Source organism: Pan troglodytes, chromosome 20 (genome assembly GCF_028858775.2).
Source record: "Pan troglodytes isolate AG18354 chromosome 20, NHGRI_mPanTro3-v2.0_pri, whole genome shotgun sequence".
In the NCBI taxonomy this organism is placed as follows: domain Eukaryota; kingdom Metazoa; phylum Chordata; class Mammalia; order Primates; family Hominidae; genus Pan; species Pan troglodytes.
This window is the reverse complement of record NC_072418.2, coordinates 18,876,740-18,891,564: the sequence shown is the minus strand read 5'-3', so window position 1 is coordinate 18,891,564 and position 14,825 is coordinate 18,876,740. Positions and strand designations below refer to the sequence as shown.

Here is a 14,825-nt window from a genome sequence, read left to right as displayed (position 1 = left end):
GTGCAGCAGATTGGATGAGAGAAGACTCTGCCTCTGTGGCCTCCTCTGTGTGGCCCAGGAGTGGTGGCCCATGGTCCAGCACTGCAGCTGCCTCTTCCCGCAGCTGCTTTTCCTGTGTTTCAGCTGGGGAAGCAGAGGGAGCTGGTGACACCTCGTGGGGCCACAGCGAAGGTCGGCGACAAAACCAGGCAAGCCCTGTGGTCACGCAGGAGGAGTCGGGACCACGCCGCATCAGAGGAAGGCTGTGGAGTATTCAATGAATGGAATTTAATGTAACTATGACATGAACACACACAGGGTGGGGAAGACGGGTGACCAAGCGCAGACGTGGGTGACACGTGGCCCCGCTCTCTGGACCCTCAGTGGGAAAAAGTCTGAGGCCGGCGTCTCTCACCAAACCCCACCTCCCCTGGTGGGTCAATACTGATCTGGCTGAGTGACAGCATCTCGTGACCCAGGCTGGCCCTGGGAAGGCGCCACAGGCGAGGCCTGCGAGTCCAGGGAGCAGGCAGATGCTACAGTGGCCCCCGAGTGCGCCAGGTGCCAGCCCCGACGTGTAAACGGCCCGCTGTGGGCGCTGCCGGGAAGGAAGACAAGAAGGGCGAGGGCTCGTCCTCACCAAGTGCTTCCTGAGTGCCGTAGGACGTGGGTGGGACATGGGGACAGTGAGGGTAACACAAACAGCAACGAATGCACAAAGACAACTTCCAGGAACACCCATAAACCCATAACGTTCAACAAAATGGCAACAAAACGACGCCCCTGCTGGCCCGGCGAGGCTGGCGCTTCCTTCGTGGCAGATGCCACCTGCAGCTGGCTGGCTGGCAAGCGTTGGCCAAGCTTTTTGGTACCTGGGAGCTCAACAGCATAAAAGGCTGTAACCTCTACACGGAAAAATTTCACATCCTTCCCCTGAAACTGACTTCAGGGGCAAAGAAACGAGACTTCTCGAAGACCAGCCTCTTCTGGGAAAGGGGCTTCTGAGACGAGTGTCGACGGCAGAGCAGATGGCCTGGGGAAGGCAGGGGTCCCTGGGCAGAGGCTGGGAGGGTGGCCAGAGACCAGGGAGGGCCCCTCCATCTGGTGGGTTTGGCAGGTGTGTCCCCTGGTGCTGCCACCAGGAGCCCCGAGGCCGGGGTGTTGGCTGCGACAGCCCCTCACTGGGTCCGGAGCTGGTAATCTAGGAGACAGGAGGGAGGCGTCATGCTGGGCTCTGCACCCTCCCCGCTTTCAGGACCCGACCCGATGGCTCCACCCTGGGGGCAGCCACAGAGGACGCCTCAGTACAACCCCACCCCACGGGTGGGGCCTCACTCACCTCCATTCTGCGTGATATAACGCACCCAGGGCAGGGCCTGGTACCCACTCTTCTCAATGATCTTCAGGTAGCGCACCTGGGGCACAGGTAGCAGGGCCCTGAGCACCGCAGGCTCCCGCCCTGTTGGTCCCCCCTTAATCTTTCCTGCTGGGGCAGCCTGGGGCTGGCAGGGGAGGCCATGACGAGAGGATGAGCACAGGCCTCAGGGGGGTGAAAGGGATTTGTCTGGACCATGCAAATGTGTGGGAGGGCAGAGCCGCCTCTGGAAGCGGTGAGCAGCCAGGATGTGGCTTGCAGACACGGCCTCAGCAGCCTGCTTGGGGGGCCCGGCCAGAAGGCCCCTGGATCTCTGGGAGCCTCTCCTCCGTGGGCTTTTGAGGGGGTGCCAGGGAAAAGAGGTCCCATGGGGCATGAGTGGACGGCAGAGCCTCAAATGCTAGTTTGGGGCAGAATGAGTGAGCTTTGAGCTCAGGGGTCAGGGCTGAGCAGAGGCAGCCTGGCCTCTCCCTGTCTGTGGGGAGGCAGAGGCCCACAGCACAGCAGGGTCCTGATTCCAGCTGACTGACACCCTTCCCCAAGCTGGCTGCATTGATGTCTGTCACCTGCGGCCTCTGTCCCTGTTCTGGGCCCCGGCCGCCTGGGCCTTACGTACCTGGATGCCGGAGGTAGTGAAGTAAGGGATCTCGAACTTGACACTGATCGGGGGCTTGCCCTCCTTGTCTTCGGCCTCCACACTAGGCAGGCCGAAGTGGGCCCGCATCAGGTACTCCTTGCCGCCCTGGGGAGCAGACGAGGGAGGCGCTCAGGCCTAGGCCCTGCCCCAGCTTAGCCAACAGCTCTGGCCCTAGTGGCGATGGGCGGAGACTGACCACTCACCCCAGTCCAGGGAGGGGAGCATGAGCCCCTGTGCTGGGGAGCCAAAGCTCGGCCCTGTGCTGCCCCAGGCTGGTAAGGACAGCCCCTGCTCTGGGGTGCCCAGCTGCCCCATGAGGACACCCAGGCGCCCAGAGCTGAGCTCACCAAGCTGCCAGCCCCAGTCACCAAGCCCCTGCCAGTGTGGTCTGCAGTGGCCCAGCACCCCCCGCCCAGCTCCCCTAATGCACTTTCCTCCAAGGCTGGTGAACCAGACAGACCGGCCATGGGAAGGAAGAGTGTGTAATGACCGTGGCAGGGGAGAGCTGCTGGGGACAGGGGCCACACGCCCAGTCTCAGAACAGCATGTGAAAGAAAAGAGAGTGTCCAGGTGAGAACCATGACCAGGGAGAGGCGACAAAAGGAAGAAACCAAGGAGCGTGCACTGAGTGACGATTCAGCCCTGGGTCCTGCTCCTGAGGGTGAGCAGGGGGCGGCTGTGGCTCTGACTGGAACCCGAGTCCTGGCTGTGACCTTCACCCTCTCCCTGCCTTGAGGAGCAACAGGTTGCATCCTGGTCACCCCCAGTGCCTGGTCTCGCCCTGAGCAGTCGGGGGCACGACCTCAGCTCTGGCTGCGCCTGGGACCCCACGTCTCTGCTCCCCAGGGCTCAGGCCGAGGTTCCGTGGGAGCTACTGCCGCCTAGGGCTGTTTCTGCCTCACAGCAGGGGCTGTCCCCCGTGCACCTGGGGCAGGGCCGAGTGGTTCATCTCTGCCTACTGCCACCAGGGCAGCGTGAGAGTGAGGACTCTGCCTGACTTGGTGACGTGCTGAGTACAGACTCCAGGGGGATGACGGGGGGAAGATGCGACATCAGCAACTGGTAAAGCAGGCAGCGAGGGAACAAACCCGCTCGGTGACTAGCCTGTGCCCCAAACACTCAGCCAGACCCCAAATCTGAACCTTAGCAAAGACCAAATGGAAAACACAAACAAAGAAAATGCAGGGAAGCAGATGCCAGGGGCGATGGAGGCCTGCACACCCAGCCTGTGTCGTCACGTTGAGCCGAGTGGGTTTAATTCTGCTCTCGATGAGAGCTGTAGGCTGGCGCTGGCTCACACACCAAAACCCACTCGACGCCACAAAGGCACAGTGAGGGCTCCCCGGGTAGGAAGAACAGGCATTGACAGGCGTGCTGCCAAAGGCAGACAAAAGAGGACAGGGCTGCCATCATCACAAGGGAGAAAGGTGCACAGGAGGACAGGCCACAATCCTAGAGGCTGCCGTCCCATAAGCCACAGGGACAACACAATAGTCACAGGTACCCATGCATGAAGTAACATGGCAGCAACTTCTGTGAAGCAGGTGCTATAGGAGATGCAGAGAGAGCCAGGAAAAGGCCTGGACGCGAGGCCCGGCCCAGATCTCCATCCAGGTGGACAGTGTCATGTGCCATGGCCACCCATGGGCACATATCAAATTCCCTCACCTGGTAACAGACAGCAGTAGGGACAGGACTGAGAAACACTCTAGGTTTAAAAGCAAATAGCCTACACTATGGCACTTCCACAAAAAGTTGAAAATAGAATCACCATATGATCCAGCAATTCCACTTCTGGGGATACACCCAAAACAAATGGAAGCTGGGTCTTGAAGAGGTATTTGTGCACTCGTTCACAGCAGCATTATTCACAATAGGCCAGGCGTGGTGGCTCACGCCTGTCATCCCAGTGCTTTGGGAGGCCGAAGCAGGCAGATCACCTGAGACCAGCCTGAGCAACATAGCGAAACCCTGTTTCTACTAAAAATACACAAATTAGCTGGGTGTGGTGGCATGTGCCTGTAATCTTAGCTACTTGGGAGGCTGAGGCAGGAGAATCGCTTGAACTCGGGAGGTGGAGTTGCAGTAAGCCGAGATCATGCCTCTGCAGTAAGCCGAGATCGTGCCTCTGCACTCCAGCCTGGGCAACAGAGTGAGACTTCATCTCAGAAACAGAAAAAACTAACCTAAAAAAAAAAAACTTTTAGTATGGAGCAATCTAAGAAAGGGGGAAGGATATCTATCTATCTATCTAATCTGTATTTCTAATCTCTCTCTCTGTGTTTTTTTTTTTTTTTTTTTTTGAGACAGAGTCTTGCTCTGTTGCCCAGGCTGGAGTGCAGTGGTGCAATCTCGGCTTACTGCAAGCTCTGCCCCCCGAGTTCACACCATTCTCCCGCCTCAGCCTCCCGAGTAGCTGGGACTACAGGCACCCACCACCACACCCGGCTAATTTTTTGTATTTTTAGTAGAGACGGGGTTTCACCATGTTAGCCAGGATGGTCTTGATCTCCTGACCTTGTGATCCGTCTGCCTCGGCCTCCCAAAGTGCTGGGATTACAGGCGTGAGCCACGGCGCCCGGCCCTCTCTGTATTTCTTAAAATTTATTTTTTGCAGTTCCTTTTGTCCTTAGGGTGTGTTATTTGAAGTGACGTGTCTCTGTGGTTGTCATCAACTTGATACGCTGATGAATTAATTTTGCTTTTGGTTTTTAGGAATTACCTTTTTTCCATTGTGATTTAATTTTGTTTTCTGTGCATGGAAAGCACTGACAGGTGTACCTTCACACAGTGCAGGTTTGGTTCCAGACCACTGCCATAAAGCACATAGCACAGTTAGGCAAGTCACACACATTTTTTGGTTTCCCAGTGCATGTAAAAGTTACGTTTACCAGCCGGGCACGGTGGCCCACACCTGTAATCTCAGCACTTTGGGAGGCTGAGTCAGGCGGATCACAAGGTCAGGAGCTCGTGACCAGCTTGGCCAACATCGTGAAACCCCATCTCTATTAAAAATACAAAAATTAGCCAGGCGTGGTGACGCATGCCTGTAATCCCAGCTGCTCAGGACGCTGAGGCAGGAGAATCACTTGAACCTGGGAGGCGGAGGTTGCAGTGAGCCGAGATTGTGCCACTGCACTCCAGCCTAGGCGACAGAGCGAGACTCTGTCTCAAAAAAAAAAAAAAAGGTTACCGTATACTGTAGTCTGAATGTGCAACAGTATTATGTCTAGGAGAATGTACATACCTTAGTTAAAACATACTTTATTGCTAAAAAGTGACAACACAGAGACCACATGCTGTTGGAATAATGACACCAACAGACTTGCTCAGTGCAGGGTTGCCACAAACCTTCCATTTGTTTAAAAACTAAAACAAAAATAAAAATGCAGTATCTGGGAAGCACAATAAAATGAGGTGTGCCTGTGCATGGTTTCGAAGTAAAATCTACACAAGCACAGTCCACGCCGGCCTGTGTCTCGGCCCTTAGCCCTGTCCCTTCCTCCCCCGTCTACAGCTCACCATGCTGTTTATTTGATGAAGTATTCTCCCAGTGTGTTTTAAATGATAAATACTATTTTCAACAGTGGAATTGCAGGAAAAGAGGAGCTAATCCAACTATCCGGGATGGTCACCACCCCTCCATGGAATATCCACAGCTCCCAAAGCTGACCGCCAAGAAGACAGTCAATACCAGAAGGAAAACGCTCTGCCGCAGCGCCACGCGGAAGGGCAGGCACTGAGCTGGCTCTACTTGCACATAATGAGGAAAAGCAAAATACACAGAAAGAAAGGTGAGGAGACACGCGGAAAGGCTGACGGGAGTATCAGGTGGTGGGGTAACTGGCTTTTCTCTCTCCTTCCTCTACTTTCTGTATTTTATGTCATGTGATTAGACTGAGGCTGGGAGGGAAAGTACCATCATGAAATTCAAGGCACTTGAATTGCAGCATTTCCAGCTTAACTCAGCTGGGGCTGTCCCCAAGTCCCCCTGGGATGCAGACGGAGAGAGAGGGGAGAACATGGAAAGCAGCGCCTGCCCTGAGCCCCCCTGGTGGAGCAGGTCAGTGCCACCCGGCTCAGCTCCAGAGCCATGCCTGGGCCTAGCCTCTCTGTGCACTGCATACACCCGGCAAGCCCAGACTCAGCTCCTCAGAATCCTTAACATGTTGTCGGGGAAGCGACGCCGGTGCAGAGCTGGCCCAGGACATGGGCGGCTGGTGCGGAGCTCTGGAGGCTGTGCTGCTCCGGCCTACAGGCAGCCGTTCCCCTCGATGGCAGGCAAGGCTGAGCCTGCACAGAAAGGGCCCTGGACCTGCCAGTGTGGACGGGGCTCCTTTAGGGCCTGCATGGACAGGAGCCCCATCTCACATCAGTACTCAGGGACATCACAGAGAGGGAGGGAGAGGGCACTGCCCTGAGGTGAAGACAGAGGCTGGTTCACAAACAAGAGGAAGGCAGAAAGGGGCCCAGGGGCCGAGTCAGCCTCTGCCTCCACTCCAGTCCTCAGCTCTCCGTCCACCCTTTCAGAAGCCCCAGGTGTGGAAGACACAGTGGCCACTGTCACCCCATCTTGAGGTGCAGGGGGTCCTGAGGCACCCAGGCTGCCTTGCAGAGACAGGCGCGGGGGGCACGTGGATGTCTGGACAGAGTGCTCACCGGGAAGGACTTGATGGACCACACGATCTCGCTGTTCTCAGGGACCCACTTAACGCTCCCCACCGTCGTCTTGAACTTGGGTGAGTCGGCATCATTGGGCACGGGAATGTGGATCTCCACGTTGTTGGCTGTTGACCGCCGCTTGAACTGGCTTTTGGCCTGCAGGCCAGGCCAATGCGGCCCAGGGTTATGGAGGCCAAGGTGAGCTGGCCAGCCTCTCCAGGACACATGCCCCTCAGCCTGGCCCGGGGGATCCTCCCTAGCCCCGCCCCTGGCCCCACTTCTCCAGGCACTACCCACCCCCTCTCCTGCCCTCGAGACTCTCCCAAGACCTAATTTCAGGAGTTTCATCTTCGTCTTCCTGTCTGCTCAGCTTCCAAGGCTCCTCATCCCTCCCTCTGCCCTGCCCTCCTAGGACAATGTCTGTGTCCCAGGGCCAGGCTGCGCTGGACAGGGTCGCTGAGGGGCAGAGGTGCTCCACCTGGGGGCAACACCTCTGGGAGTGTCCTGGATGCCTGGCTACAGGCCCCTCCCCACAAGTGGCACTATCTAGGAGCAGGCCCCAGGCGGTGTCCCCTCAGTGTCAGGCCACTCCTGCATCTGAGGCCACAGTGAGGGTGCACGGATGGCAGCCCTACGGCACCCCCAGCCCTCGGTTAGGCTCCTGGGACGGGCCAGAGACGCCAGAAGGCCCTCAGTGGGTGGCCTCGGCCCACGCACCTTGATCATGTACTCGATGCGGCTGTGGGAGTGCTTCTCGATCACCGACTCGATCCATATCAAAGGCTTGACCTGCCGAGGAGGGCAAAGAGGGTGCTCACACCTGGCCTTGTTTGACAAAGGCCCATTTCAGAGGGGAAACCAAGGCCCAGGGCAAGGGACCACCTGCCCAGGTGTGGGCCCAGAGCCCTGCAGGGAGCGTACAGCCAGTGTCAGGGAGGGCCAGGGCAGACAGGCCGAGGTAGCCGGGAGCTACCAGGGAGGCCTTGGGGCAAATGCAGAAAACATGACCAGGGCCTGCTCTGGGGGCTGCCTGGGAAAGGGGTGGTGGTGGCCAAAGGGGTCTGTGCCCCTCAGAAAGCTCGGAGTCCCAAGTCCTCAGACTCCATCTCTGCAGAGCCAGGCAGCTCATGGAGCGTGGGGTGGGGCTGGCCCTGGCGCCTGCCTGGGCTTCACCTCCTGGAGGTGAAGGGGAGAAGTCCGCCGACAGCCCAGCCCCAGGGTGGCGCACTCACGTGGGTGTTGAGACGGTAGGACATGAGCTCGAACTCGCCGTCGGGCGGGATGAAGGAGATGGTGCGGTCATTCTCGAAGCGTGATAGCCGCACACACTGGTGAAACTTCACATCCTCCAGCTCCACGGATTTGCTTTTGCCGCCTGGGGTCAGGGGTGAGGGTAGGACAGACCTGGGCCCTCCGGGTCACTATCTCAGCAGTACTCCTACCACCTGCAACCCACCCCGGCAGAGCAGGGCCCCCAGTCCACGCACTGAGAGCAGCCTGGGCCACAAACACCAAGGGGGCTGGGTCCCAAGACAACTGCCCCATCACTCCTCACACCCCTGGGGTCCCCAGGGGCAGGGCTGGTGGGTCTGGTTCATGCTGAGTCTCCAGCGGCCATCCCAGGGCCCAGCCAGGGGACCTGCTCAGGACACGTTCACTGAATGATCAGTGGACTTGGCTGGGGGATGGCTCGGGGCTCCCCAAGGGCTCAGGCCCTGGCATCCACAGGGTCCTGGGTCCTACCTTGGTTTGCCACCTCACTGAGGGCTATGTGGGTGGGGCCCTGCCCAGCCCCAGGCGGGGAGCTGCCCTGATAGACTGATGCCCGAGAAGCCCTCACCGGGCTAGGAATGGGGGCATGCCCAGCCACTGCACCCTCTTCCAGTGGCCTGTGACAGCTGAGTGGGAGGCACAGTTCACAAAACCAGGCCCTGGGCCCCTCTGCCCCCGCCCTGCTAAGGGAAGTGTTAGAGGCCAGGTGGCGGGAACGAGAATCACCATGCGTGGCCTTCACACGGCCCACACCTAGGGCCCAAGGTGAGGGGAGAAACCTGGCCTGGGAGGGAGAGAGCAAGGCCTCAGCCTAAGCCCCAGTGCCCCAGGCAGAGCAGGGCAGGGTGCAGGACCTGGCGTGTGAGGCCGGGTGACGGGGGCCTCCCAGCTGGACTGGAGGATCTTCACTCCCCTGCACCTTCTATGTCCAGGGATAGATGAATACTCTACACAGCTGTCTCAAGCAGTGTGAAGTGCTGCTCAACCAAGTGCTTGAAACCAGCTCGTTCCTCCGCCTGGCCCAACCCTGCCCTGGGCTGTAATGTGTGTGCCTGGTGAAGCCATCCTCATGGGCAGGGCCCTTGGCAAGGGTACTCACGGCCCGTGTTGTCAAAGAGGACCTTGTCGTTGAGGCCCAGGCGCAGCTCGGGCATGCCCGAGAGGAAGACTCGCATCTTGATGGAGCCCACGATCTCGCTGCGCAGGACGTTGCCATTGGCGCTGACCTGGGGGTGGTGGTGTGGGCATGAGGGGAGGTCCCCAACTCACCAGCCACTGCCTCCTACCACATCATGTGACCCTCTGGCCACCCCACTCTCAACGCCCTGCTCACCTCCAAGCCCATCCCTCTCCTGGGCATCCCCTGAGCTGGGAGAGTCCCAGCTGTGGCTAAGGTCTACCCCTAACCCACACCAACCCACGCCTGGCTGAGGGTCCCCAGGCTCACCCCTCCAGCCTTCATGCCGAGGCCCTGTGGACATGAGGTGGACACTGTGGGTCCTGCCCTCTAGGCCTCAGGCCACACTGGGGCCTGATGATGCGTGCCTTGAGCCCCCTCTGAGGGTTCTCTATCAGGTACCAGTCCCTCCCTCCTAGGAGCCCCCTGAATGCTCGGGCCAGCCCGGCAGCTGGTCCCCATTCTGAGTCAGCCTTGAGAGTCCATGAGCTCGGCTGGACCTGGGCCAGGACCCTGTGGTCCCTGCTCAGCCAATGGGCTGGGCTGGGGTCTCTTGAACCAGGCCAGACTTGCTTTTCTTGAAAGCTGTTTCTCCTCTTGGCCTCCCAGGGAGGCCACTGGCCCCTCACCCCCCAGGGCTTATGAGAGATGGTGCTTCCTGAGTCCTGACCCCTTCTTGCTTCCCAGGGCCACCCTGAAGTGTGATAACACTTGATCCAAAATAATCAACTTAAATCCAGTCACAGTGGCTAACACTGACAGCATTTCCACTGTGCCAGCCATTGCTCCACACACGCCTCGACAACCTCTGGGGCAGGGACTGTGGGGAGATGACCTGAGGGGCTGTAACCCACTGCGCATGACAAGATGCATCTGAAAGTGCAATTGAAAATCCACACCGGGGCGATGGTCCTGCACCCCCTAGCCTGTCCTGCGTGAGCCAAGATGCTGGAGCATCTCTTCTTGCATCCATTTTAGAGGTGAGGAAACAGGCACAGATCAGAGGCCCCGTGCTGAGGGCACAGAGTGACAGGCAGAAGAATCACTGGGGCTGCAGCCCTGGCCACCACTGCACACTGCCATGCTGCACGAGACCATGCCCACACCAGCAAGTGGGCCAAAGGCCACCAACTTGGATACCTGGGCCCAGATGCTGGCTCCAGCCAGGCTAACATGTGCAGGGCCTGCATTTCCTATCTGCAGAGTGGCAGGAGAGTCTGTGCAGTCTTATGCATGATGTCCAAAAAGCACTGGGTAGACAAACAAAAGCCCTTCACCAGCTTGCCGCCTCTGAGGGAATCGCGAAAACTGAGGTGCCAAGCAAATGACAGCCCTGGGAGGGGCAGGGAACCGGACATGGCCCCAAGGGCTCCAGTTCTGTCACCTTCCCCAGCCTCACCTCCTCGTGCTGTCCTGTCCTCATCTCGCAAGCGGCTCCCTGATCCCATGGTGCACAACAGCTTCCCTGCGTCTGCCTGCTTGTCTCTCTCTCTCTCTCCCTGCTGGGGGAAGCCACGTGGGGCTGCGCGCTGCCGTGTCCAGCACCAGAAACAGCGTGTGTGGCAGGAGGTGCTCAGTGGGCACGCGGAGGCTCAGGAGCTCGGGACCCTCACTGGCCGGGGCTCCGGGAGCCTGAGCATTGGGATTTCGCCTGCCTCTTTCTCGGAGGGCCCTCCACTCCACTGAGACGGCCCCTAATTCCCCTTGGGTGCTGCCTCCCCCTCAGGGAGTTGGGACTGGCCCTGGCAGCCAGCTGTAACTGAACACGTGAGGTCGTGAATGCCGCGAGAGCAGGCCCAGGGAGTGGAGCTGAAAAGCTGCCCAGCCCACGAGGCTGATTTCGGCCCTGCGGGCAGCAATCAGAACCTTCTCAGCTGAGGTGTGACCAGCCATGCAGAGCCGGTGCCCTTCCCAGGGCGGGTGCTGAAGGGATGCTTGCTCAGGGCCCGGCTGTGTAAGTACCAGGCTGCACTCAGATGATCGCATCTGGAGGCAAATGTTGACCCAGCCACCAGCTCTGCAAGCCACTTAGGAAGGTGGCATTCTGACAGCTGCCCTTGTGCTGACCTGTTTGGAGGAGTGGGATCCTTCCGGGCGGAGCCACATGCAGCAGCGCACTGTGGCGGGGACCCCCGCAGCCCTAGCGCTTTCCTGCTCGACTCTCTCTAAGCTGCCCCCTGGGACTTGCCTTTGCACCCCACAGCACCCAGATGGACCCTGTTTTTGGCTCAATAAACAATCAGACAAGGGTCCCCAGGGGAGAGGGGAATGTGGTTAGCGAGGCCACTGTCCCGTCCCAGAAAGTAAGAAAGCGAAGAGGTCTGCACGGAGTGCGCGGGACAGTCTTTCTGGGCAGCACTCTCCTTGGCAATTCCATGTCTGCAGCCTCAGCCCTCCAGAAATCCTGGCCCAGGTCACGGAGACACCCAAGTGCACACGTCTGGGGCTGAGCAAGCGTGCTCAATGCTGCACTGCCAGTGGCCGTCAGAAACGGGACCCGAGTGACCTGCATGACTGGATTGGCTGAGCCCATACAGTCCACCCACACCGCAGGGATGAGGCCAGCGTGAACACAAAAGAAAGCAAGCGGCTGGTGAGGCAGGTCGGCTGGCGCCCCTTCCCCTGCCACTGACTACAGCTCTGAAACCTGGGCAGGAGGCTTGGCAGCTGCCGGAAGACTGAAGACAGCAGCAGGTGAACCAGGGAAGAGCCACGAATGCACAGTGTCCCCACTGCCCCCCATGAGAAAGTGCAGCGGCAATCTGGAAGCAGAAGTGTGCACCACAGAGCACACGAGAGCTCAGCAGAGCCTCCAGGCCTGGCTCTGGGGCCAGAAGAGGAACTCCTGACTCTCCCGGAAAACACAGAAGCCCCCCATCTCCCCTGTTCCTCATGCCCCAGGCCCTGTGGTGCCAGCTACTGTTCCGAGGGGGTGAGGCAACCGTTGTCCTTTTCTCTCTCTGTCCTCTCTCCATGTGGGCTGGGAAGTGGGCCCAATGGCAGACGTGTACAACAGTAAACCGCAAGGAATCAGAAAAGTACCGGGTAGACAGCACAGAGCCAGAAGCTCAGGAAAGTCACCCCATGAAGTGGTTTATGTCTCCAGAACTCTCTAGAATCGAGCATCTGTGACTCCTGTGCATATACCATACTTTGACTTACCAAAGATTTTGAGAACTGAACTAACCACTCGGGTCCCAGACTGACCACTGGGCAGTGCACGCCCAGGAGATCTGACCAGGAAATGGCATGGGGGCTTTAAAAACTGACGTGATGTTCATGGCCTACAGGTTGGGGATTGGAACTTGTGGCCTGAAAGTAAGATTGGCTGTTGGCTAAAACAAAAACATCAATATTTCCCATATAGCTTAAATAAGACCTACAGTATCACCACATAATGCTCAAAAAGTCCAGGATGCAATCCAAAATTACTCAGCATACGAACAACCACGAAAATGTCAACTTGCCTGGAAAACCCAATCAACCACTGTCAACACTTCACAGATGTTGGGATTATCTGATGAAGACTTTAAACAGCTATTTTTAAAATTGCAAATGCTTGCAACAAATGTTAAAATAGAAAGTCTCAGCAAAGAAACAGATGATAAAGAAGAATCAACCAGGAGTTCGAGACTAGCCTGGGCAACACAGCAAGTCCTGGTCTCTACAAAATAAAAAATAAAAAAAAATTAGCCAGGCATGGTGGTGCGTGCCTGTGGTCTCAGCTACTCAGCACACTCAGATGGGAAGATCACTTAAACACAGGAGGTTGAGGCTGCAGTGAGCTATAACTGCACCACTATACTCCAGCCTGGGCAACAGAGTAAGACCCTGTCTCAAAAAAAAAAAAAACAAAAACAAAACAAAAAACAAAACAAAACAACAAAAAAAGAGAAGAATCAAATGGAGAATTTTAAAAAATATAGTAACTGAAATAAACAACTTGCTCAATGGACTTAACAGCAGAATGGAGGCCAGGTACAGTGGCTCATGCCTGTAATCCCAGCACTCTGGGAGGCTGAGGTGGGAAGATCACTTGCCCCAGGAGTTCTAGCTCAGCCAGGGCAACACAGCGAGACCCTCATCTCTACAAAAAATTTTTTTAAAATTAGCCAGCCTTGGTGGTGCACACCTGTAGTCCCAGCTACTCAGGAGGCTGAAGCAGAAGGATCGCTTGAGCCCAGGAGGTTGGGGCTACAGTGAGCCATGCTTGCTCCATGGCTCTCCAGCCTGGATGACAGAGTGGGACCCTATCTCAAAAAAAAAAAATAATAATAATAATAATAATAATAACAGAATGGAGATAAACAGGAAAGGGCCAAAGAACCTGTGAACTTAAAGGCAGATCAATGTAAATTATCCAATCTAACAGAGAGAAGAAAAGATAGAATAAAATAAGCAGCCTCAGGGACACATGATATAATAACCAAAGGTCTTTCATGTCACCGGAGTCCTGAAGGAAGAGTAAAATGACAAAAACATATCTGAGGGCTGGGTGCGGTGGCTCATGCCTGTAATCCCAGCACTTTGGGAGGCTGAGGCAGGTGGATCACCTGAGGTTGGGAGCTTGAGACCAGCCTGATTAACATGGAGAAACCCTGTCGCTACTAAAAATACAAAATTAGCCAAGTGTGGTGGCGAATGCCTGTAATCCCAGCTACTCGGGAGGCTGAGACAGGAGAATTGCTTTGTAGAAAGTAAAAAAGTTCCTCTTCAAAGTTTCCCTTCTCACTAAAGAATAAATCATAAGTGTTAGAAATAATGTACATTCTATGTCCTTGTACTTTAACCGAAATATTTGTTTTAGACATAAAGGATGTTAGATATAAGGGAATGAGTACATTCTATGTCCTTGTACTTTAACCAAGATATTTGTTTTTGACGTAAGAGATGTTAGATATAAGGGAATGAGTATATTCTATGTCCTTGTACTTTAACCAAGATATTTGTTTTTAGATGTAAGGGATGTTAGATATAAGGGAATGAGTCAACTTCCTCTTTTTCCTTTGTTCTCCCTTGACTTTACCTATTTAGGAAAGTTTTAAGTTATTAGCCAGTCAGGTTTAGCTTAGATTGTGAGGTCTGGCTCCAGCCAATGGAGATAGGACACAGCAGCAGGGACAAGCTGCATAAGGGATAAAAACGGCTTTCCTCCTTTGTTCGGGTGTGCTCTTGCCATTGTTCCATCTGCGAGGAGCACCCTTTCTGCAGAAAGTAAATTTGCCTTGCTGAGAAAACTTTTTGTTTGAATGCTGATTTTTCCTTGTGGTACCGAGGAACAAGCATTCTGTTTCTGAATAAACATTTTACTTATAACAGCTTGAACCTGGGAGGCAGAGGTTGCAGTGAGCCGAGATTGTGCCATTGCACTCCAGACTGGGCAACAAGAATGAAACTCTGTCTCAAAAAACAAAACAAAACAACAAAACAAAAAAACATATTTTAGGAAACAATGATTGATAACTTCCCAATTTGATGAAAGACATAAACTTACAGATCCAAGAAGCTGAACAAATCCCAAACAGTAGAAAGACAAAGATGTGCACACCTCATCTAACTGCTGAAACTAAAGGCAAAGAAAAATCTGGAAAGCAGCCAGAGGACAATAACACATCACCTACAGGGGAATAAAGATTTGGGGGACTGTGGATTTCTCACCAGAAATGATGGATGCCAGAAGGAAGTGGTATAACATATTAAAGTGCTAAACAAAAACCGTCAAT

General features: G+C 55.7%; 1 protein-coding gene across 3 annotated transcripts in view; it reads right to left on the bottom strand.

Annotated features, from left to right (window-relative positions):
* Positions 1–247: 247 nt before the first annotated feature.
* AP1M1 (adaptor related protein complex 1 subunit mu 1) overlaps positions 248–14,825 on the bottom strand; it is a 37,771-nt gene continuing 23,193 nt past the window's right edge. For 2 of the 3 annotated variants that reach the window (XM_009434899.4, XM_009434898.4), the window contains 7 exons: positions 9,025–9,151; positions 7,886–8,028; positions 7,371–7,442; positions 6,651–6,809; positions 1,971–2,096; positions 1,319–1,394; positions 253–1,180 (listed from right to left, as the gene is read on the bottom strand). In XM_009434899.4, the coding sequence (XP_009433174.1) occupies positions 1,158–1,180; positions 1,319–1,394; positions 1,971–2,096; positions 6,651–6,809; positions 7,371–7,442; positions 7,886–8,028; positions 9,025–9,151 (726 nt within the window). In that variant the 3' untranslated portion in view covers positions 253–1,157. Of the gene's footprint in view, positions 1,181–1,318; positions 1,395–1,970; positions 2,097–6,650; positions 6,810–7,370; positions 7,443–7,885; positions 8,029–9,024; positions 9,152–14,825 lie in introns of all 3 variants that reach the window. The other variant, NM_001246384.1, reaches the window with a different exon arrangement.